The following is a 26,154-nucleotide window of genomic DNA, read 5'->3' on the forward strand; positions in this document are numbered from 1 at the left end:
TAGGCCCAAATTCATTGTTGAAAAGTACAATCAAATCATGGAAATGCTCAAGAAAAACAATCTTGACGGTAATCCGTAACACTTTGCAAATGCCACTGGTACACTTACACCCTTGTCCAAGATGTCAGAAGTTTTACCACAACAAACCCTCTATTGGATCATTGATAGTGGGGCAACAGACCACATCTCTCCTTCACCTCACTTACTTGACAAGAAAGCCTTATCCATGTTTGATTCTATACAAATGCCGAATGGGGGAAAGGCCACCATAGATTATGTTGGTTCCGTCCAAGTCACTCCTCTTATTAAACTTGATGATGTGTTACATGTGCCTAATTTTTAAGTCTATTTGTTATCCGTTAGCAAACTCACCGAGTCCTTACAATGCATAGTGATTTTCTTTCCCACTTTTGTGTGATACATGACATGGATACGAGGAGGACAATTGTCCTGGCAAGCGATATAATAGGCTCTATTACTTATTGTCAGCACAAACACCTTGCCCACAACATAAGCCACCATTCAAACCTTTTGCACTAACGCTTAGGACATCCTTCCACCAGCCCTCTACAAGTTTGACCAAGCAAGTTCCAACTATTATGTTTGACTATAGTCATTCGTGTGATATTTGCCCTCTTGCTAAGCAAACCCGTTTATCTTTTCCATCAAGTTTTATTTCATCTAAAGCACCTTTTGGTTTAATACATTGTGATATTTGGGGACCCCATCGAGTCAATTCCCATTCAAGGGCTCGATATTTTTTTACCATTGTTGATGATTATTCTCGTTATACTTGGATTCATTTTATGCGTTTAAAGTCTAAAACACAAGGGTTGTTATGCTCCTTTATTGCTTGGGTTCAAACACAATTTAATTGCATGATCAAAACACTTAGGGCAGATAATGGGGTTGAATTCACTTCTTTACAATCATTATTTGATAGCAAGGGATCATGTTTCACACATCTTGTCCTTTAACTCCCTAAAAAAATAGGGTAGTTGAAAGGAAACATCGTCACCTTTTAAATGTTGGGAGAGCACTTCAATTTCAAGCCAATTTACCTTTAACATTTTGGGGGGGGGGGGGGAGGGGGGAAGAGTTCAAACAACATGTTATTTAATTAATTGTTTACCCACACCATTCCTCCAGCACAAAACCCCTTTCGAACTTTTGCATCATACCCTTCCAGATTTTACCCACCTCAGAGTTTTTGGTTGCTTATGCTATGCCATGAATCTCATCCATGCACACAAGTTTGATCAACGTGCTCAAAAATGCATATTTGTTGGATACCCTTTTGGTCAAAAGGCTACCGTGTTCATGATCTTACTACCCACAAAATTTCCACTACTTGTGATGGTGTTTTTCATGAAGATCAATTTTCCTTTATTTCCTAGTCACCAGATCACCAACCCGATAGTGTTGTCTTACCTCTACCTACTGATCCTACCATTTCCACGCCTTCAGACCCTACCTTTGATCCTACATTTGCCACGACCTTGCCACATCCTACTACAACACCTCCAAACCCACCACCTCCCACGGACCCACTTCCCACCGAGTCTACCCATATGCCTTCCACCTCCCCGACACCACCTTCCCCCATTTCCCTGGCTACCAGACAATCTCACCATCCCACTAAACCATCTGTGCGACTCCAAGGCTACCATTTATATCATATACAGTCTCTTGCTCCCGGTGCCAACTCTTTATCCATGTCAGATACTCGTTATCCCTTATCTTACTATGTTTCTTATGCTCATCTTTCTTCTTCCCATTGCTATTTCGCTTGTGTTATTTCTACCCTTGTCGAACCTACCACTTTTGAGTAGGCTAATAGTGATCCTATATGGAAAGCTGCCATGCAATTCAAACTCCTTGTTTTGGAACAAAACAATACATGGACTCTCACTCGCCTTCCTTCCGGTCATCAGGCCATTGGTTGCAAATGGGACTATAAAATCAAGTACAATTCAGATGGTTCCGTCGAACGTTATAAAGCTCGCCTTGTTGCTAAAGGCTTTATCCAATAGGAAGGTATCGACTACAAAGAGACCTCCGCCCTTGTTGCCAAACTCATTACCGTTCGTTGTCTTTTGGTCGTGGCTTCTGTTCGTCATTGGTCTATTCACCAAATGGACGTTCAAAATGCCTTCCTCCATGGGGACCTTGGGAAAGAAGTATATATGCAATTGCCTCTCGGTCTTCGTCGGTAGGGGGAGCATAATATATGCTGACTTAACAAGTCACTCTACGGGCTTAAACAAGCTTATCGTAGTTAGTTTTACAAATTTTCCACCACCATACACCAAGCCGGATATCAACAATCCAAAGCTGATTACTCTTTATTCACCAAGGTACGTGATCATTCATTCACAACCGTACTAATTTACGTCGATGACATGATCATCACAGGTAATGATGAAGTGGCCATTCATGGCCTCAAACAATTTCTTCATACTCATTTTCGAATCAAGGACCTTGGACCATTAAAATACTTTCTTGGAGTAGAAGTGGCTCGGTCCTCTTAAGGCATCTCCATCTCTCAACGGAAATACACACTTGATATCCTTGATGAAGCTAGCTTACTTGGTGCCAAACCTGCAAAATTTCCCATGGAAGAAAACTTGAAGTTATCTCCAACAGAGGGACAAGTTCTTCACAATGCTTCGAAGTATAGAAGGCATGTTGGTAAACTCATTTATCTTATGATCACCAGACTAGAGATTTCATACGTAGTCCATATACTCAGTTAATACATGCAACAACCAAGAAAACCATATCTAGAAGCCATTCATTGCCTCTTGCGATACAGAGGCACCTGGACAAGGACTTCTATTTCCTTCAAAAGAGGACTTAATGTTGACTGGTTATTGCAATGCCGATTGGGCTTGATGCCCAATTACAAGGAGATCCATCACGAATTATTGTATATTTCTTGGAGGTGCATTGGTGTATTGGAAAACTAAGAAACAAACAACCATTTCTTGGTCTTCACCAGAAGCGGAGTATCATGCCATGGCTTCTACAACATGCGAGCTTACATGGATGAAATATTTATTAGCTGACCTATGAGTTGATCATCGTATGCCAGCAAAACTATATTGTGACAATCAAGTTGCTCTACATATAGCTGTCATTCCCGTGTTTCACGAGCACACCAAGCACATAGAGATTGATTGTCATGTTGTTCGTGAGCACATTCAATCAGGGATCATCACAACAACTTACATTCGTACTAGAGCGCAATTAGCTGACATATTCTCCAAGCCACTTGGACAAGCTATGTTTCGATCCTTACTTGGCAAGATGGGTGTGATTGACATTCACACTCCACCTTGAGGGGGAGTATTGAACGACAATATTTGGAGTATCATTGAAGATTGCTTGTCTTCCTTAGTTATAGGAATAAATTGATTTGTGTAAATCATGTATTGATATTTATAGTTGACTTCCTAGAATAGCCTCATGCATTATTGTATAAATCTTGTACTCCATGTAAAGCAGAATTTGAATGAAATAAAACTACCATGATATCTTCCTTGCTTATCCTAAACCCTAGCAGCTTTATATTTTTAACAGGTCACGTGGACAACACATTTCAACTGTATAAAGGCAAAAAAGTAATTTTATTGGTAAATTGGATGCAAAATCCATACTTTGCAGCTGCTAATTGGACTCTCATGGCTAATTCAAACAAAAGTGTACAGAGTTAAATAGCGGAAGATAATAAGAACATAGCAATCTATTGTCCACTAGGGCTGGGTTCGGTTCTCAACGATTCGGTTTTTTCCCAAAACCGAAACCGAACCGAAATTTCGGTTCGGTTCAAATTTTTTCGGTTTTTTTTCGGTTCGGTTTTTTTTTTCTTCCTCCAAAAATTTAAAAAAAAAATTGAAAATATGAAAGTTTACATTCAAAGTCACTTAAGAGTCATCCTTTTTCGGTTATTCAACACAACACAACACACACACACCATGCCCATTGTGACCGCTGATGCTCGTCATAGATATTTGTTTGGGCATAAACATCAGGTTTATGTTGTACTGAGGTGTGAGTCCTCACTAAGCTCAAGCAAACAAGGACGAATAGTTTTCTCCACCACCTGTGCAAAGCGTGTTACGCATAAGTGCTTTCAGTGCTTTAACTCGATTTCAGTATTGTATTTTGAAAATTATGGTCCTTTGCGTAAGGACTATCAAATGAAAAGATCTCTATTACTTACCGACTGATCAACTATCGGAATAATCGACTGCAACACCTTAGCCACATTGAACTTGATGTTTGGTACTCTACAAGAAGAAATTCTTAGCCCTACTGTGCAAACTAAATCAAACAAAAAACGTAGTTTAACTTAATAGCTTCTAATCTATACCTGTCTTTTGATGCAGTGCCAGTGACTATCACCGGTACAAGCCTGGAACAAGTGAGTTCTGATCCCAAAACAGGGGCAAGTAGGGAAATGGCATTCAAATTCAATACGAAAACTTTAACTAATTTACATAATGTTAATGACTAGGATTTCAGAATTTAAAAGCGTTTCTTGGTCTCTTAAACCAGAAAACTTCAACAAGAGTTGCTCATGCTTATACTATCACTATGTTCCTTTGCAAGTGCTAAAATTTCCTTATCAGATCATCATTACTGTCTGTAAAAGTAAAAATTTAGCACCATACTGCAAAAGCTTTTTCTGATTCACCAACATTGCTTCAGCACAAATCTTAGCTATTTGTCACATAAAAGCAGTATGCTACTAAACAGGTCTACCTTCCTCGAGAATCCAGAACAAAATTGAATACCACATAGTCCAACCACCAGATATACGTATGTACTTTATAAAAAATCTCATGTTTAACCACCAGTTCGACACACACAGAAAAAAGAATATGTAAACATACAGGAAGAAAAACTTGTGAGGAGTCAATACCTGGAGGACTTTGGGGCCGAGGAGGTGAGAGGACTTTCGGAGGGTATGCGGGTCGGGCAAGGACCTGGAGGAGATGGATTTGAGTTCCATGTTGGTGAGCTCCAACTCCACCGAATCCACCACAGTACGAGTGTCATCGGACAAGGCGGAGTGGATCAAGATCATCGCCTTCACTTGTTCGAGGTTGCCGAAGCACCATCCTCTGGTTCATAGGGTTTCGATTGCGGCGTCGGAAGCAGCGCCGGAACTCCCCCATCCATTTTTCAGCGCCTGTTTGCCGCGGCGTTTGATTTTTGGGGCTCGAAACGGCAAGAAGAAGCTCACGGCGAGGGCGAGGTGTGAGAGATTGAGAGTGAGAAGGGTCGCGCCGTCGCGGGTCGCCTGGGATTCAAGACCAAGAGAGACAGAGAGTTTGAGAAAGACAGAGAGGAGGCTTGGCTGCGCGAGAAGGTTACTGGGTTAGGGTTACACTGGAGGCAGGGAAGGGAACGAGAGAGAGAAGAGGGGAATGAATAAAAGGTGTGGCTGCTAGTGGCTAGGGTTAACTTAAAGGGTTTTGTTGATTTCTCAAAAAAATTAAAAAACTTTTCTGAAATGTTGGAGGCATGAGGGTTCGAACTCTTGCGCTGCAACTTGAAAATTTTCCCTGAAACCAACTTGGCAACAGGTTTTGTTTTGTTATGATTGTATGACTAAACTATTTATAATATTGAAAAAAATAATTAAATATATATATATCGGTTTGGTTCGGTTCGGTTTCCGAACCTCAAAAATCGAAACCGAACTGACCAGATTCGGTTCGGTTCGGTTTTTTTCGGCCTCGGTCCGGTTTGGTTTTCGGTTTTTTTCGGTTTTCGGTTTTTTGAACCCACCCCTATTGTCCACATTAAGGTAAACTACTTTATTATCCTCACACATTTGCCATGTGACCATAATGGATAGACATTTAGATGAAAATTTTCAAAATCTAATGTTAGAAGAGAAATTGGCTATTTTGTAAAAGTCCAGAAAGATAATCCGCTAAAATTAAAATTCAAGAGGGAAACAACTCCTAACAAGTTCAGGAAAAAATCAACAAAAACCTTTATTAGAAAATGAATATATCTAAGACCGCAAACTATCCCTCTCTTTCTCTCAAAATTAAAATAGGACCTTAAACTTTAAATGTGAGGAACTTTTGATATAAATATATAAATGTATATACACATACACAACAAAACCATCGTTTTCTTAAGGCATTAACTGCCCATTCAGGCACCAACTCTATAAATTTCCTAGGTATTTCATTATTAATTCATATTCTCTTCATCACCAATAACCCTTCTAACAATTTGCACTATTACCCACTGTTTTATACACACACACACACACACACACGTAAGTCACTACAAAATAACTTCCTTTCTAGACTAAATAATTTCGTCGGGTCAAATAAACTTTATTTAGCCGACGAATTGTCGTCGGCCAATGTTCTGGAAATAAAATTGGTTAAGTTTGAAGGCTTGCCTGACGAATTAATCATGGTTGCTGATGAAGTTAGATATGTTGGCCCGATGAAATATGTAAATTTCGTCGTGCAAATGCAAAAAATTCAAAATTTTTCCTATTTTATTTATTTATTTTAAACGTTAAAAGATCATCCAATTTGATGATCAGGTCAATTCAGTGTGTAGTTTTACCCATAGTTAGCGTCATTGAAAAAAATAATCAAAGCCAAAGGTGATATAGCCGTTAAATCATGATGATATACGTTTGTAGTAGTCGAGCGATTTCGTCCAATTACCTAATCCCTGAAAGTTTGTCTTGATGATTTTTGACAGATGCGATCTCGTACTATATTCAAACAAATTTGACGGTTGGATCATTGAAATTTATTTCGTGACTGCGTATCTCGCCAAGACAATAGATTTAACAAACACTTAGACTTTATTTTATACTTCCAATAAGCAAAGTATAAGATTTTGTGGTAACCACCAGTGTAAGTATTTTAAAATGCTGATCAGATTTGTTCATTGTTTTGTTCTATGGTCGATGAACGTAGTTGTAAAAAATAATCAAAATTGAAGCTAAAATAACTGTTAAATCGTGATGATACGTTTGTAACCATTAAGGATTACCCAATCCCTGAAGTTTGTTTTTTTTTTATTTTGGCGTATGCGATCTCACACTATATTCAAACAAATTTGAAGGTTGGATTGTTAAATTTGTTTCGTAGACTGTGTTTCCCATCAAAACAATAGACTCAACAAACACTAAGAGTTTATTTTGCACTTCCACTTAGTAGAACGTAAGCTTTTGTGGTAACCACTAGTGTAAGTATTTTAAACTGATGATTGGGTTCGTTCATTGTTTTCTTCCATGGTCAAAGAACGTTGGTGTAAAAAATCATCAAAATCGAAGCTAAATTAACCATTAGATCGTGATGGTACATTTTTAACCATTGAAGGATTTCGTCCTATTACCTAATCCTGAAAGTTTGTTTTTGGTGATTTTGGCATATGAGATCTTGTCTTATATTCAAACAAGTTTTGAATTGTTGAAATTTGTTTCGTAGATTGCATATCCCATCAAAACGATAGACCTAACAAACACTTAGAGTTTATTCTATACTTCCATTAAGTAGAATGTAAGATTTTGTGTTAAGCACGAGTGTAAATATTTAAAATTGACGATCGGGTTTGTTCATTATATCTTATGAGGTCAAGGAGCTTAGTAGTAAAAAATCATCAAAATCGGAATTAAAATAACCGGTAAACCGTGATGATACGTTTATAACCGTCGAAGGATTTCGTCTCGTTACCTAATACTGAAACTTTCATTGGGTTTTTTTTGGCATATGCCTTCTCGGTGTTGTTTGGGCCTAAAATATTAGTTTGGGCCGAGTGTAGAGTCATTCTCGACCCAGGAGGCCTTACTACAAGGTTACCATGGAGCGTTTAGTTCGTGGGCTTTCAAACTTAGATTGGTTAAGCCATACTACAAGATGAGTCGAATCCTAGCGCAATAAGAAGTCTCGGCGAGATTAATAACCCGAAAGTGAATCCGGCTCGATGAAATGATTGGTTCAAAATCCTGATAGGAGTAGGAGTACTCGAGGGGATGTTTGATTAGAAGAAGAAATCCTAATCCGAGTAAGGTGTTAACTCGACCTAGAAGGTACACTACTATAAATACAAGGCGCTGTGCAGCGTGAGAACCTCCTCAAATTCAACACACAACTGCCCTGCGCAAACTCTCTCAACAACTTGAGATTTTTATTTTCTCTTTTCATTGACACATCTTCCGTTGGCATCAACAGCACTGTGAAAGCAACCGGTGATATCTTCAGTCGGCATAGATAGCTCTGTCGCCATAGAATCAGCCGATCTCGCAACATCTTCCGTTGGCATCAACAACACTGCGGTAAGGACGGTTGGTTATCTATCCAAGTCTCGGTCGAGAAGGGTTTCCAAATCCTTATTGATTGGGGTCATCTCATTAGCCTTCTCGGTGAAGTGAGGTGTTACAGCTTACTGAGCTCGGCGCATTGCACGCCGAGTTATTTTATGATTGGATACTCTCAAGTAGGATTTAGAGTTCGGCATTTAGACGGCCGAACCACGTTCACTATTAAGACTCATATCTGCTTTGAGTATTTGTGCCCTTACACTTTGGTGTCGATTCGGCGTGAGTTTACTCTGACGAATACCATCACTGTGACCAAATTCGACGACGACGATTAGTGAACTTCGTAAGAATAGTAGCCTTGTCTTCAGGTTCGAGGACCTAAGAGGCCGAGATGTGTTCCTTCCTCGGCCGCAATCGCAAGACACAGAAGTCAGCCGCGCACCCAACGCAACATCAACAAATTTACTCCTAGGCCGAGCTCGGTCGACGAGTTGGCACGCCCCGCATTCACCGAAGGACGTAGTTAGCTTATAGATTACTCGGCCTACGTGCCACGTAGGCTTGGTAGTTTTTAGGGTCAACATTTTAGCACGCCCAGTGGGACCTAGTGCTAAACTACGAAGTTCATGCCAATTGAAACGCGATCGGTAAAAAAGAAAACAGTTATGGGAAAATCAACAACCGATTTGCCAATTCAGAGCATAGAACAAAGTGTGCCGCATGCGCAGAATCCCCTTAGCACTGTGACACCTAAGTCCACAAGTGTGACTCGTCGAGAAAAAGAAGTTAATCTCGGCGGTCAGTTTCACAGTCTAGAAATTCATAACAGGAACACCTGCATTCTCAATGAAGGGATAATAGAGGATTATGACAAGGATGGTGGTGAAGGATCTGATCCACCAACAAGATCATTTCTTCGAAAACGACTTGACGAGCAGTCTCAGACGGTTGAACAGACATTTAGTCGAGGAATCGATAAACTTCATGACGTGATACACAATACCAGTGAGGCACAAACCAGATTACTCAAAATACTGGTTAGTAAGGTCAGCCACAGTAGGTCTTTCGATCTTGTCCAGCACTTGCCACCAAGAAATAATCTGTTACCAATTGTACCGACCGAGTTAATCCCTGCTCGGCTCAAACCAATTAACTTGGAAAAAGGAGGAGGATCAAATAGTAGGCCAGACGGATCTGACCAGAGAGTGGAAGCAACACCCGTCGATATGACCGAGGTCCAACGGATGATCGATTCGGCCATGAAGAAAGAGCCGAAGTTGCCTAAATTTATACATTCGTATCCAGCTTATGTGGAACAGTTCGAATACCCTAGAGATTTCAAAATCCCAGATTTTAGCCTTTTTGCCGGAGAATCATCCTTATCCTCATTAGAACATGTGGCCCGTTTCACCGCGCAATGCGGAGATGTCAATAACGATTTTCACAAGCTGTAACTTTTCAACTTTTCAACTTTTCGCTGATCGGTTCAGCATTTTCTTGGTATATCAACCTCCCACCGAATTCTGTCCAGAGCTGGGAGGAGTTGGTCGAGAAATTTCATGAGCAGTTTTATCGACCAGGGATGGAAATGTCAATGTCCTCATTAACAAGGATGGCTCAAGCATTCGATGAGTCACCAATGGATTATCTTACCAGATTTAAATTAGCCAGGAATTGGTGTCGAGTACCTCTCCCCGAAGTCGAATTTGTCAGACTTACTCTGAATGGTCTTGACGTAGAATACAAAAAGAAATTCTAGGGGGCAAACTTTCGGGATATGTATGAACTAGCCCAGCATGTCGAGCAATATGATTATTTACTCCGCGAAGAGAAGATCTTGAAAGCTCCATCCAGAGGGACGATCTACAAAAATCCCACTGTCAGTTACGCATCGACCGAAGGCGAATACGTCAGCGTGGACGCAGCTGAGATAGTCATAGATAAGCCATACGTTTGCAAGGCACTGACTCAAATTGACTCTAAGGAAGTCAAAACCCGCTCGGCCACTAAAGAAACAATGAAAACGTCAAAACTTTATACTTTTGATATTACAAAGGCCGATGCAATTTTTGATCAATTGTTATCAGCGAAGATCATCAAACTTCGGCCCGGGCATAACATTCCTAAGGTCGAAGAGCTTAAAGGAAAGATATATTGCAAATACCATAATTCAAGCAAATATACGACAAATTATTACGTCGTGTTTCGAGACAACGTCCAAAGCTGGATTGATAACAGCAAACTCAAATTTTCGGAGAAGAAGATGAGTGTTGATACCGACCCATTTCCGACGGCAACAGTAAATATGGTAGATGCTTGCCTACCTAGGGATAAAGGAAAAAGGAAGGCAGAGATCCCTACAGACGCAACACAGCAAAAGGTGCTCAACGCAGGCCAACATCAAGGGGTTTTTGATAGGCTCGACCCTAAAGTGCGGGTGGAAGAGACACCTTCAGTCAGATGACGCCTCGATTTTGATGCTCCATTTTATGACGAAGATTATTACATACGTAATTCTAGCAGCTCGGAATCATCGCAGAGCCAAAAAACTTTCAAACCTCCCGAACCTCGAGACCAGCGTTGGTGTACATATCACTCTTCAAATGGCGTCTACACTACACTGTCCAAATCCCATAAACATTGGCACCAAAGAATAGACTGCATGGCCCGCCGATGGGCATCCCAAGAAACTTCGGTCCCTAAATGGCGGCCGAAGGAAACAGTTGCCAATGATGATGAACGACCATCTCCAACTATTATGACAGAGCTGGTTCAAAGGAAACGGCTGGTCAATCGAGATGTCGAAACCACATTTGAGGAGGCTGATAAATGGATCAAACTTCTTTTTCAGCCCGGGGAAATGAAGGCACGCTTCGAGCATTTCAGGCAAGAAGCTGAAAGCAAACTGTCTCCGCCAACCCCACAAGAACCTTTGATCAAAATTCGACGGAGTTTACATCCACCATTCATCGGTGAGGCCTTGGAATATATGCGAGAGTTTCATAAAAAGCATTCGGCCAACGATCTATATGGTTTACCGAAAGCATGTCAAGATACAATCGATCTCGTCCTAACTTGCTCGGATGCCGAGCGAATTATTCAGAAGACCTCAGACCCAGGATTGAAAGCTAGGTTCCAGCACATACGAGAAGCACGAGTCGCACGGTTGGATGCCTATCTCGACACCAGGGATGCCCGTATAATGTACCAAGAGCAAGCTCGTATCCTGGCACTAATCTCAGGCACAATTCCGATTTCAGACGCACCTGAGGCACCTACACAGAACAAACAGGCTTCCGAAGAGACACTGCGGGAACAAACCATTGAAGAATGAGCAGAGGAGTCTCTTAGTACAACTCTGACGGAAGCAGATGCCATAGTCGGTGACCAGGAAAGAGAAGAGGCTGAAGAGGATGATCGTAACCCGATGGGCCCGTTGGTCCTGGATAACATGGAAATCAGTATGGTCCATGTTTTGCCCGCTGATTTTCAGTCAAGCACATCTCAATCGAATTTCCTCGATGGCGACGTAGTTGCCGAGGAAACCAGTCACATTGATTTTGTAACTGTTGCTGAAGTCGAGTCAACAACAAAAGATGACAACCTCAAGGCAGCTTTAACCGAATTATTTCCTCGATCATCATCGGCCAAACTTCATCATTTGAAGCCATTATATGTAACAACCCATATCGAAGGGTATCCAGTCTCCAAAGTTTTTGTCGACTGTGGAGCCACTGTCAATATCATTCCTGTAAACGTCATGAAGGCGTTACGTCGCTCCAATGACGAACTTATTCCCTCTGGGATCACAATGAACAGTTTCATCGGGGATAAATTCCAAACCAAAGGGGTGCTTCCTTTAGCAGTAAACATTACATGTCGTAATCAAATGACTGCCTTTTTCATCGTCGACTCCAAGATCGAGTATAATGCATTGCTCGATCGAGACTGGATTCATCAAACCAGCTATATTCCTTCATCATTATATCAAGTGCTCGTCTTTTAGGACGGTAAATCGGTCATTGTTCACTGGGCCGATAGTCAGCCCTTCGAAGCTAACATGATCCAAGCACGGTATTATGATGACCACGTCGGCTACATCACCCTACAAGGTTTTAATGATGAAGGACGACCAACTCAGATTTTTGTTCAGAAAGCTATCGAGGTTGGCGTCGAAACTGTCCACCAGGATTCGACGAGACTCGGGTTAGCTAACTTTATCCCCAACCCCGATGTTTGACACCGATCGGGAAAAATGTCTGGCCGCGGTTTCATCTACTATGGAACGACTACTGGCTCATTGGTATACTATATCTAAGCAACCAAATTCAGGCGTTAACCTCGTAAAGTTCCTCGTCGAATGAGACAATGGTCCTGTCTTATCTCTTGACAAAATTCAAGCTGCCCCGGCCAAGCTCGAAGACAATCGGCCCCAAGTCAAGGACCCATTGGAAGAAATTAATGTTGGGATAGCCGATGACCCACGAACTTTATTTATTAGTGTTTTACTTCCCCAACCTATAAAAGCCGAACTTCGTGCCCTGCTTGAGGAGTTCAAAGATTGTTTTGCTTGGAGCTACCACAAGATGCCATGGTTAGATCGCACTCTCGTCGAGCATGAGTTACGTATTAAACCTAGGTGTAAACCTTTCCGTCAACCACCTCGACGATTCTCGATCGAAGTGCAACTCGACATCAAGGATGAACTGGTTCGTCTCTTGAAAGCAGGGTTCATTCGGACAGCTCGATATGTTGAATGGTTGGCCAATATCGTTCATGTTTTAAAGAAAAGTGGTGCATTGCGCATTTGCATCGATTTTAGAAATCTGAATTTGGCAACTCCCAAAGATGAGTATACGATGCTGATTTCGGATTTGTTAATCGACGCTGCGGTGAATCATGCGATCTTATCTTTTATGGATGGACATGCCGGGTACAACCAAATTTTCATTACCGAAGCCGATGTGCACAAGACTGCTTTTCGCTGCCTGGGGGCACTCGGTACATATGAACGGGTGGTCATGCCATTCGACCTCAAGAATGCCGGTGCCACATACCAACGAGCAATGAACACCATATTTCATGATTTAATTGGAACCATTGTCGAAGTCAACATTGACGATGTTGTAATCAAATCTAAACGCCGGCAGGCACATCTGGCTTATTTCCGATAGGCTTTCCTCCGTATGCGTCAACACAACCTCAAAATGAATCCTGCCAAATGTGCTTTCGGTGTGTCGGCCGGTAATTTTCTTGGCTTCCTCGTGCATCACCGTGGGATTGAAGTGGATGAAAATAAAGCACGCGCAATCATCAATGCTCCACCCCCGACGACGAAAAAACAACTACAGTCCTTACTCGGTAAGATAAATTTTCTCCGTTGATTTATAGCTAACTCGGCGGGTAAAATGAAAGCGTTCTCTACGCTTTTGAAACTCAAGGACTCAGATAAATTTAAGTAGAAAGACGAGCATCAGGCGACGTTTACGCAAATCAAAGTCTCCGTCACGACACCACCTGTCCTTGTCCCACCCCGGCGTGGTAAGCCTCTCAAGCTATATATCTCGACGGCCGAAGAGTCCATCGGCTGCCTCCTCGCGCAAGACAACGATGCCGAACGAGAGCAGGTTATTTTTTATCTAAGTCGAAATCTCAATCAATCGGAGATCAATTATTCCGCCGTCGAGAAGCTTTGCCTAGCCGTATTTTTCGCCACCTCCAAGCTTAGGCATTACATACTCCCATCGGTCACCCAAGTCATTGCCCAGACCGACGTCATCCGCTATATGCTCACCTGACCAATCGTCAAAGGCTGAATTGGGAAGTGGACAATGGCGTTGTCGAGTTTAGCTTGCAATACGTGCCCTAGAAATTTGTTAAAGGCCAGGCACTGGCTGATTTCCTTGCTCAACAGCCTTCCCCATATGGTTTTGGGGGCAACGACGTTGAAATCGGCATGGTTGACACGCGTGATAACTACTGGACGATGTACTTTGACGGCTCACGTACTTCATCTTCGGCTGGCGTTGGAATTGTCATTCAATCTCCAAACCACGATCGTTGGTATTTTTCGCTCAAGCTGGATTTTGAATGCACAAATAACCAAGCCGAATACGAAGCCCTTATCATCGGCCTTGGAATCCTTTATGACTTGAGGGCGACCCGTGTGACTCCAAACTTGTGATTAACCAACTTAATGGTTCTTTTCGATGCATGAGTTGTACCCTAGCACCCTATCACATGGTCGCCAGCTATTTGGCCGAATCCTTCGAAGGTATTACATTTGAACATATTTCCCGGATTCATAATACCGACGCAGACGAATTGGCTCAAATCGCCTCTGGTGCACAACTCCTGGGGGGCAAGCCAGGCCGAGAAATACCAGTCTTACGACAGTTATACCCGACCTTGGTTAACCAGCAAGTCTTCCGACGCGACAACGTGATACGCACAAGAGTCATGTCCTTACCTTCGTTGTTAGACCGACAAGACCGTATAGATGTTTGCGCTGTCAAGGCAATACCAGATGATTGGAGAAAACCCATTATGCAGTATCTTGACAATCCCAACGGCAAACATAGTCGCAAGACAAGAGTTCACGCCACAAACTATGTCATATATCAAAACGAGTTATACCGAAAATGTGAGGATGGTCTATTACTGCTATGCCTCGGCCTCCAAGAGGGTGCTCAAGTAATCATAGAAGTCCATGAAGGGGTTTGCGGAGCTCATCAGTCCGGACGTAAAATGCGATGGTTGCTTCGATAACACGGCTATTTTTGGCTAAGAATACTAAAGGATTGTATCGAGTTCGCACGAGGGTGCATACAGTGTCAGATTCATGGTCTTATACAAAGAGTCATGGCCGAATCATTACATTTGGTCACCAAACCATGGTCGTTTAGAGGATAGGCCATAGACGTAATCGGCAAAATCACACCATCTTCCGGGGCTGCCAAGCACGCATGGATACTGGTAGCAACCGACTACTTCACTAAGTAGGTCGAAGCAAAATCGTATGCCGAGCTAACGTCTAAAGAAGTTTGCTACTTTGTGGAAGAACACATTGTGACCAGATTTGGCGTACCAGAAACGATCATCACTAACAATGGCATAATCTTTACAGCCGAGAGGTTTAAAGAATATACTGCAAGTTTGAAAATTTGGCTTGAACAGTCTACACCGTATTATCCACAAGCAAATGGGCAGGCCGAGACAAGTAACAAAGTGTTAATCGGCATTCTCGAGAAAATAATAAAAGAAAGGCTTGGCATGTGGCATTTAAAGTTGAATGAGGCTTTATGGGCATATCGAACATCGCCCCGATCGGCGACTGGGATAACCCCGTATGCACTAATCTACGGACATGATGCAATGTTACCAATCGAGTTAAGCATAAATTCGTTGTGAATAATTGAACATAGTCTGTTCAGCGCCAAATATAATCAATCCATGGGACAGGAGTTAGAAGATTTAGAAGAAGCGCGACTTGATGCTTATAACTTGTTGGTGGCACAAAAACAGATTGCCGAGCGAGCCTATAATCAAAAGGTCCGGCAGAAAACATTTGGCGAATGAGAGTTAGTTTGGCAATCGGTGTTGCCCGTAGGAATTAAAGATCCTAGGTTTGGCAAATGGTCGCCAAATTAGGAAGGGTCGTTCGTCATACATAAGGTTCTCGGCAAAGACGCATATCATCTTAGAGATCGGACCGGTTTAGTTCACAGATTACCAATCAATGGGAAGTTTTTAAAGAAGTACTATCTGGTCACATGGGAAATGCGGGAATAGAAACTCATTTCATTAAGACCGATAAGAGAATACACAAATTGAGCACGTCGATCAGTTTACATTTAAATAAATTCAGGGCGAAGAAGGAAGAAGAGTGCCGAGAAGGGCCTTCAGCTCTAACCACCGCACTTCACCCATTATGACCTCGACCTGCCGGTTCTTCTTGTCCATCTTTAACTGTTCGATTTGTTTTGCGCTCACCGCATGCTCGGTTATACAATCTTTACCGCCCGATTCAAAGTCCTTCGCAAGCTTAGAAGCAATAGTCAACCTTCGTTTTGCCAATTCGGCTATTTGACGGTCGAGGTCGGCCAAGGCTTCTCCTTTAGCCTTTAGGGCATCGATCTTCGGCCGTAGAGCGTCTTGGACAGCCACAGACGCTTTTAGATCTTGTTCAGCCCTCAGAGCGTTCTCGATGACACTAAAGGTTTCCCGAACGCGCTCCAAGGTGGACGATGCCTGAACGATAGCCTCAACGCTCATTTGACCATCGGCTCCGAGATCGTTTAGGTATGCACTCAACAAATCAAGACCTTTGCGCTTAAGGACTTGCGGCGACAACGAGAGAGACAAGACTTCTTGCAACCAAGCTAGAGCAGTTGAATCAGTGGGTTCAATTGTGGTGGTCGAAGAACCAGGCGCTCCGGTAATGCTTGATAAGAGAGCTTTAAACTCGACTTCCCATGAAGGCTGCACACAAAAATCAGTTTAAGCTTAAGGACATCACGAAAAAGATAGCAAGAAGGTTTTGTTTTAAACCTACCGAGATGAGACTTCGGCCATATCTTCAGGTTTATTGCTCGAACCTAAAGAACTTAAGGGCCGAGCCTAGTGTCTTAGACTGCTCCTCAGTTAACGCGGCCAATGGAGGTTATCTACGTTCGATGGCCACTGAGGCGGCCAAGAAATATCGATAACACCCTTCGGCGCGTAGAATTTTCGATGAAAAGAATGGGCAGGCACCTGACATTTAATATTTTCTTGGTTTAGAGCTCTAAGATAGAAAAATAACCAAGGAAAGTAGTAGGGTTACTTACGAAGGCCGAAATGGCTTCTTAGGGAGGAATGTTGAAGTCCTGGTCCTGCGGATGAATGGGCATTTATGCCGTCACTTCTGGCTCTATGGCAGGTCGTTTGCCACGATCAGCTGCAAAATGGCCGATTTGGACAGCTGCCTCGGACGCAAGAGGAGGTTGATTACGGGGTTGAGGGTGACTCGCCAGCGAAATCTTGTCGCTCTCATCGCTCTCCTCTGGTTTTACGATAGGTCGTTTGCCACGGTCGGCCGCAGAAGGGCCGACTTGGACAGTTGCCTCGGACGCAGAAGGAGGTTGATTGCATGGTTGAAGGCGACCCGCCAACGGAATCTCGTCACTCCCGTCACTCTCTTCTAGAATGACTGCCACGTGTTTTGGATTTTTAGAGAGAGTTCTCTCGGTCAAAGGGGCCGCCTCTTCCACGACAGGTGTAACGGCCAACCCTGAAACTACAGACGGCTCGACCAATGGAGCAGTCCTTGGCCTAGTCACGACTGAAGGGTCAGGACGAGCTTTGGGAGCCTAACTTGTCGGAGCCAGCTGCACGATCGTCGAGATGCGTACAGCTGGGGTGGAAGGAGAAACATCGGGAGTGGCCGTTCTCGACGTTTGGCTAGAGATGACGTGAATGTCTCGTTGCCTTTTGTTTGCCAATTTCTTGACGTATTTTGTAGGACGAGAGACTGCGGAGGCCGTCTCAGTCTCTTGTTAGGGTCGTTTGCTTGGCTTGGAAGAGGGGATTGCCTTTTTCTTGGCTGCAATTGCAGCCACCGCTTTTACCTTCTTCGACGCTCGGCTGCCTGAGAATTGAAAGCCAAGTCAATAACAGTAAAGATATATATATATATATATATATATATATATATCCAAATATGTAAAGGAAGCTATATACCATGGGTAGCCTCTTTAGGTTGGGGAGCAGGAGCTTTGTGGGGACGATCGCCGAAGATCTTGTTAATGACATCTTCAACCGGTGCGCTGAAGAAGCTATGAGTGTATTCTTCCCACCAATCGCCGAAGGTATCAGTGCTAAGAGGTTCTGAAGTAGCCGGTCGAAGGCGGAATTTTTTACATCGCTCATGGAAGTCCTTTTTGGCGTCATCGCATTCCTTCTCTGAAGAACCAAGTTCACGTCCGCGGCTCAGGATGGACCGTGAGGAGAGAAGGGGGACCGGGCAACCTTGGAGGTAGCCAAGCTACCGAGCGAGGAAGTTGGGATGATACACTTCCCAACCTGCTCGGCGACCCTCACAGCCGAGATGTAGGTCGCGGGCAAGCACGAAAGACCTCCAGGATTGACGAAGGTCAGCATCTTCATCTGTGCCCCACATGGATGTAGGAAGCCTGATCGATAAAGGGTATTCGCGACGACAACAAATCAAGAACTCGTCATTAGAAAGATCGTCGAGAGCGAAAAAGTATCTGAACACCTCTTCAGCTTGGTGGGGGGGTGTTGGCCAAGAAGCCAGCTGAGGGCCGAGCGATTCCGTAGGCAAGAAATCAGCGACTGTTGGCCGAAGAGGGGCGGAGTAGACCTGCAACCAAAGTTGGAAGACCCAGAGATGACCATTTTGGTGCGAGTCAATCTTATCAAGGGTCGTTTCGGCCAAGCAGCGTAGGAGATGGGCGAGAATGGCCGGGCTGAGTGCTAGGGTGTGACCACTAGCTAGGGCTTTGGCTACTGGCATGTTCTCGACCAGAAATTTATTGGATTTGGTACAACAAATAAATTTGTTGTACCAATAGAAGAGGAAAGCCTTGTGTTCCCCTTCTCGTAGAGCCTCTTCTCCTCGGCCGGCAAAATGGAGATAGAGGGTGTTATAGTTGAAGAAGTTCTTGTGAAGTTTGTGAACCTCTTCTTTCGAGGGTGCTTGGTCTTCACCGCTCAGCGTCTCAAGGGCTCGTTTGTCGAAAAGCGTCTTCAGGTCAAGGTTCGACGGGTACCCAGAGAGGGCGGCGTCGATTGGGATCCCAGTTGGAGAAGTCCCCAGAATGGCAGTAAAGTCAAGGATGGTAGGACCAATGGGGCCGAGATGGAGGACAATGGTATTGGTAGCCGAGCACCAGAAGCATAGGGTTGCTAAGAGGAGCTCCTTGTCCATGATGATTTCTATGGATGAAAGGTGAATGACGTCGTAGATGCCTAGGGCTTTCCATTGCTCACCAAAGAGTTTTTCCATTCGCACGACCCAAGCTGCCCAGGCTGTAGTGGTTGAAGGCCATGAACTTTGAGGCCTTGCTAGGTCCCACTTCGACCATTCCAACCCTTGCAGCAAGGGTGATAGGCAGTGCTCCTTGAGAAGTCCGATGATGGTTGGTGGTACTGCCGCTTTGAAGAAAGGACCCAAGATTTGATGAGGAGTGCTCATGTCACTTTCAAAACGGATGGTTTTGATCGAACTTCAATCAATAATTTTCTGGCATTGGTCACATTCCTTGGAAAGCTTGGAGATGAAAGAGGCCATTGTATGTGGGTTGAAGATACGACACGAGATGAATTTTCTGGGTTGGGGGGTTTGAAGAAGAAGATCTAGAAGAAAGGGATTCACTGGAGAATGAGGGCAAGAAATTTTAGAGAGTTCGAAAGTGTAAAGTGCAAATGAGAGAATTTCGGTATTTATAGAATTGTGGAAGGAAGGGCAATCATTCGAAATTCAAAATGAAGGGTAAAATCGACCAAAAAATTCGCTAATCATTATGAACATTCAGAGAATCCAGTTGAAAAGATTAAGGGTTTCGTGTTTTGGGGGGCGCACAATTGCGTGTGGCGGCAAGATTTATGGTGAAAGACGTTTTGGCGTCTGCACGATGGTGAATGGTTCGTGGATAAAGGTGACATGTTTGTGCTTAGCAACAAGGTCATGATGGTATGACGGTTCAGGGAGCCGCACGCTTTAAACGTCATCATTAAGGATGAGCTGTGTGAAAGGATGCCACGTGGTGTATTGGTCAGCAGGATCAAGATCGTGCAATCGTGCTCAATAAATGCACCTCGAAAATAGAGTATTTGGATTTTGAGTATTAGTTTCACTTCTTCAAGGTCGAAACTCGACCAAAGGATTCAGGCCAAAGACCTCAGAAGCGAGGGGGCAATGTTTGGGCCCAAAATATTAGTTTGGGCCGAGTGTAGAGTCATTCTCGGCCCAGGAGGCTTTACTGCAAAGTTACCATGGAGCGTTTAGTTCGTGGGCTTTCAAACGTAGATTGGTTAAGCCATACTGCAAGATGAGTCGAATCCTGGCACAATAAGGAGTCTCGGCGAGATTAATAACCCGGAAGTGAATCCGGCTCGATGAAAAGATAGGTTCAAAATCCTGATGGGAGCAGGAGTACTCGAGGGGATGTTTGATTAGAAGAAGAAATCCTAATCCGAGTACGGTGTTAACTCGACCTAGAAGGTACACTACTATAAATACAATGCGCTGTGCAGCGTGAGAACCTCAACCAATTCAACACACAACTGCCTTGCGCAAACTCTCTCAACAACTTGAGATTTTTATTTTCTCTTTTTGCTGACACATCTTTCGTTGGCATCAATAGCACTATGAAAGCAATCTTCAGTCGGCATAGATAGCTCTGTCGCCGTAGAATCAACCGATCTCGCAACATCTTCCGTTGGCATTAACAACACTGCGGCAAGGACGGTTGGTAACCTATCCAAGTCTCGGTCGAGAAGGGTTTCCAAATCCTTATTGATTGGGGTCATCTCATTAGCCTTCTCGGCGAAGTGAGGTGTTACAGCTTACTAAGCTCGGCGCATTGCACGCCTAGTTATTTTATGATTAGATACTCTCAAGTAGGATTTAGAGTTTGGCATTCAGATGGCCGAACCACGTTCACTATTAAGACTCATATCTGCTTTGAGTATTTGTGCCCTTACACTTTGGTGTCGATTCGGCGTGAGTTTACTCTGACGAATACCATCACTGTGACCGAATTCGACGACGACGATTCGTGAACTTCATAAGAATAGTAGCCTTGTCTTCAGGTTCGAAGACCTAAGAGGCCGAGACGTGTTCCTTCCTCGGCTGCAATCGCAAGACGCAGAAGTCAGCCGCGCACCCAACGCAACATCAACAAATTTATTCCTCGGCCGAGCTCAGCCGACGAGTTGGCACGCCCCGTATTCACCGAAGGACGTAGTTAGCTTATAGATTACTCGGCATGCGTGCCACGTAGGCTTGGTAGTTTTTAGGGTCAACAGGTGTATATACCAACTATAATGACGGTTGCATTGTGGATTGTTCAAATTAATTATGCAGACTGCGAAAAATTAACAAATAAATTTAATATGCCAATATGTCTCTCACCTTTGCCGACGAAAATTTTAAATTTGCCCGACAAACAGTAAACCCTTATCCCTAAACTCAAAGCATAAAATATACCTTTGCACGACAATTTGAAGGATTCGTCATGCAAATGGTGCATATTAAGCACCGATTTTTTCCCTTGGCGCGAAAACTTTGCCTGTCGAAAAATGTTTGCCCGTCAAATGATGCTCATTGGGCAAAGGGCTTTGGAAAAACCAAAACGTTGACCACTTTGGCCCAACGAACTGTTTTATTCCATTGGGTAAAGTCACTTTGTCCGAAGAAATACGATTTGTCAGGCAAAATTTCGCCAAACAAATGATAATTTATGGTAGTGAGTCTATTGGCTAGATTCAACGCATTTTCTCTCACTGATCACTGTTTAACAAGCTTTACTCAAATCTTCAACTAATTAAAAATGAATCCATATTAACTACCATGCACTTATTTGGAGTTGTATTTAGGATGTGATTTTGTTTTTTGTTTTTTGTTTTTTTTTTTTTTGTTCTTTTTTATAATCTTTACATGCGCCTATATACGCTTATTCAGTGAGAACTTACCTAGAACTAGATAACTATAGAACAAAGAGAGGCACTAATTTTAATCAAATCATGTTTTGCAAGTACAGTTTACTAAAGTATATATATCATAGCAATCGTACATTAGATGTATTTCGTTGTCAACTTTTCTTGATCCATGCATAACACACACACACACACACACACATATATATATATATCCTTAATAACAATACTGATTTTGTTGTTTTATTGTATAATGATTTTTAAGGAATCGTGTCATAATCTAGCCAAGAGTAGTTGGTGCAAGACCAAGATTCTAGGGTTCATACGTGAAGGGCAACCAAGTCCAAAAGCAGCGTTCCGTTCACGGGGTTGATTGAAACAAAATTTCAATCACAAAATTAAGAAATGATTTTTTTTGTTGAATTTAGTGACCATATGAGATGAAGTTTTAAGTCTTCAAGAAAGACTTAGTCTTCCCTTTAAGAGGGTAAAGTAGAAGAAATTGAAGAAATGGTGCTACGCTTTATGTCATTATTCAAGTTGACGGATATTTAAAAAAAAAACGTTTCCTCCACTTATTTAATAATATATGATATATAACAGACACATGGACACATTGAAAAATCTTCCGAAGAAATGAATGTAATTAGGGAGCTTAGAAACCTGTACTAGTTGCTGTGCCCTAGCTAAGCTTTGGCAGCAGTGCAGCAATAATACTGTGATCCTTATCTTAATCAACTCGATCCCTTTTGATTAAAGTAACTGAACCCCCCATTATCTAATCCCCAAAAAAAATTGGAGATACTAGTAAAGTTAATACATAAAGATATACGGACCACGCGAAAGAAAAATTAGTTAATTAAGAAATAATTAGTTAAAAAGTACTCTCACTTGCGATCTTCCATGTGAAGAGCACCTATGGCTATGGGGATTCGAATCTACCACAATGTTGCATGTTCTCACTCTCCCACAAGCTGCTTTTCACTCGGAAGTGGCTTGAGATTGTTGCACCGTTTCTTGTCCTCGATGGAACTGAAAGCCAATCCAAATCCATTTGAGACTTTGGTTTAATTAAATTAATGGAAGTTGCATTGAGCATTGGGAATATTTTAGGGACTAAACAGCCGACCAAACTGAGGTTGCCATGTGATAGATGGCGATGGATTTGGAATCATTGTGGTCATCTCTTCACCTGCTTGTTTAGTCTTATTGAAATGAATTAATGCTAATTGCAGTTGGCTTAGTATTAACGTCAACGCTTCATTTTGTTTGCGGTGATGATATTGGTTGGTACTTAATTGGTAGGTAGACAAATCGTGGGTGCACATATGGTTTCTTCTATAAACACTAGATAATTTGTTGGCCATGCTCCTTCATTTTATGATCAATTACACATTAACACCAGTGGGGTACTAATTAAATTTAATTGGAACCATTTTGAAATTATTAATTTCTTTACAGCAAACAACTAAGAACTATTTTGTTGCTTATAGTCTTGCTAATTTCGGTCATTCTTACTCTTCTGATCATGTTTGGATCAATGTAATTCCTGAGTGTACTAAGGCCATCTCCAACCGAAGGATCTAGAGGGCCAGAGGGCCGAAAATAGCCCGAAAACTGTCTCCAACCGAGGGCTAGGCCAGAGGGCTCTGGAATCTGGGAGGGCCCCACGGAATCGAAGAAGGCTGGAGGGCTGGCTGGCTGACCAATTTTTTTTATAATGTTTTGTTATTTCTATCGGTTATAGCCGACAAAAATAATATATACTATATTATTAGGTCATCTCCAACCGATGGCTAGATGGCTCGTTTTAGCCCTCTGACTCTCCAAGATTCTCCAAGATATTAATATTTTAATGAATAGTATAGGGCCATATTTGCCTCCATCTCCAACCGAGGGCCAGAAGGCCAGAGGGCTCGTTTTAGCCCTTTTCACAAAAAACCGTCTCCAACTGAGGGCCAAAGAGCCATAGGGCCAAATATAATTTATTATTTAAAAACTACAGCTTAAATTCAAATCCAACGGCAAAGTGACGTCAGCTAGCCATTGGTAGCTGACATCATGCTGACGTCAGCTAGCCGTTGGATTTGAATTTTTTTTTTTGCTATAAATATGGTGGATATTGGGATATAATTCACATAACTTTGAATTCAATCTATTTTAATTCAATCTCTTTCAATTCAAGTTTGCAATGAATTCCAACTTTGGATTCTCTTCAGATTCCAACTGGGGGTCCTCATCCAATTCCAAAAGAGAAGCAAAATGTGCGCAAATGAGACGGGAAGATGAGGAGTCTGATGAAGAAGTTCAAGTAAGGCGCAACAAACAAAACATAGCAGCAGCCATGGCTGCGGCCATGGTGTGTCAGCCAACTGAGGAACAACCTCAATGGGGTGGCTCTATTGCTGGTCGCTCTTACAAACCACAAAACAGAGCGATGACGCATGCCAATCTAATGAACAACTACTTCGACCCCAACTCTGTGTACACAGAAGAGGATTTCAGACGTCGCTTCAGGATAAAACGTCATGTCTTCGAGCGTTTATTTTGTGATGTCCAGGTCAATCCGTACTTTTGACAGAAGAGGGACAGAGCAGGCCGCCCTAGTTTCTCACCTCATCAGAAGGTTACTGTTGCACTCCGAATGATGGCCTATGGCTCCCCAGCTAATTCGATGGATGAAACCCATGGTATGTCTGAGTCTACATGCCTTGATACTCTTGAAGAATTTTGTGACACAATTGTTCAACTTTACAAAGATGAGTACCTCCGCGAGCCAAATCAAGAAGATCTGAATCAGCTCCTTCACAAAGCTAAAGAGCGTGGGTTTCCGGGCATGATAGGGTCATTAGACTGCATGCATTGGGATTGGAAAAACTGTCCCACCGGATGGCAGGAGGCTTTAGCGGAAGGTCGAGAAAGCCAACTGTTGTGTTAGAGGCGGTTGCCTCATATGACACATGGATCTGGCATGCTTTCTTTGGAGTCCCTGGATCCCAAAATGACATTATAGTTCTTGGGCGTTCACCCCTCTTCAATAACTTGACGGAAGGTAAAACACCTCAACTTGACTACTACATCAACGACCGTTAATACAATATGGGGTATTACTTAACAGATGGCATCTACCCAAAGTGGGCGACACTTGTCCAAGCAATTCCAAACCCTAGGAATGACGCGGAAAAGTTGTTTACCTTACACCAAGAGGCATATCGGAAAGATGTTGAGAGAGCTTTTGGTATTCTATAAGCACGGTGGAATATCATCAGCAAACCAACAAGAGGGTGGAGTCGAGAAAATTTGGACTCCATCATGATGTCTTGCATCATATTACACAATATGATAGTGGAGGATGAGTGAGATGGGTATATTGATGGAGAGTCCGATGACGACCAAGAAGATCCAAATAGGTCAAGAAAGGCTCGCGCAAAAATATATGATGAGCCTAATTTGCCTTTCAATCCAAGAACTGGTAGTATCTCTATAGATGAGTACATGAGGCGCTATAGAATGATACGTTCTCGTGCCACAAACAAGTACCTACAACAAGATCTTGTTACACATCTTTGGGCCCAAAGAAGCATGGAGTAGGCATTTACGTTTTATGTTTTTAAATGTTTTTAAAAATGTTGTTTAAGTTTCATGTTGTATAATTTTTATGTTGGTTAATGTTATTTAATGTTGCTTCATGTTACTTAATTTAATTTAATGTTGTATAATGGCTTAGGAAGTTATTGGAAAAAAAATAGAATTTAAAAAAAATATGAAACAAATTTTGTGAAATAGAAGTTATAGAAAAAAATGGAATTTAAAAAAAAATATGAAACAAATTTTGTGAAATAGAAGTTATAGGAAAAAAATGGAATTTAAAAAAAATGAAACAAATTTTGTGAAATAGAAGTTATAGGAAAAAAATGGAATTTAAAAAAAATATATGAAACAAATTTTGTGAAATAGAAGTTATAGGAAAAAATAGAAGTTATATGAAAATTTTTGTAAATAAAAAATAATAATAATAATGTAAAAAAAAATCAAATCAAATGCAACGGCTAGTAGCCGTTTCATTTGAATTTTTTCTTAATAAATCCTATCGGTTATAACCGACAGGAATAACAAAACATTAAAAAAAAATAGTCAGCCTGGGGCTGGCTGGCTGGCCAGAAGCAGCTAGCCCTTTG

At 42.3% G+C, this 26,154-nt stretch overlaps 2 protein-coding genes across 2 annotated transcripts; both read left to right on the top strand.

Annotated features, from left to right (window-relative positions):
* Positions 1-14,554: 14,554 nt before the first annotated feature.
* On the top strand, positions 14,555-15,082 carry LOC139191394 (uncharacterized). Its single transcript, XM_070812231.1, has one exon. The coding sequence runs from the start codon at positions 14,555-14,557 to the stop codon at positions 15,080-15,082; it is 528 nt and encodes a 175-aa protein (XP_070668332.1).
* A 9,166-nt stretch (positions 15,083-24,248) lies between these two features.
* Positions 24,249-24,914, top strand: LOC139191395 (uncharacterized). The gene is made up of 2 exons (XM_070812233.1): positions 24,249-24,458; positions 24,558-24,914. Exons 1-2 carry the CDS (start codon positions 24,249-24,251, stop codon positions 24,912-24,914), a joined length of 567 nt encoding a protein of 188 aa, XP_070668334.1.
* Positions 24,915-26,154: the final 1,240 nt, after the last annotated feature.

Source organism: Malus domestica, chromosome 02, assembly GCF_042453785.1.
Source record: "Malus domestica chromosome 02, GDT2T_hap1".
NCBI lineage: Eukaryota > Viridiplantae > Streptophyta > Magnoliopsida > Rosales > Rosaceae > Malus > Malus domestica.

Excerpts from the sequence above, each read along its gene's own strand:
- LOC139191395 (XM_070812233.1), top strand. The coding sequence starts at position 24,249 with ATGAGACGGGAAGATGAGGAGTCTGATGAAGAAGTTCAAGTAAGGCGC. Across the intron at positions 24,459-24,557 it reads ACTACTTCGACCCCAACTCT|AAGAGGGACAGAGCAGGCCG; the intron begins GTGTACACAGAA and ends TACTTTTGACAG.
- LOC139191394 (XM_070812231.1), top strand. The coding sequence starts at position 14,555 with ATGGTCGCCAGCTATTTGGCCGAATCCTTCGAAGGTATTACATTTGAA.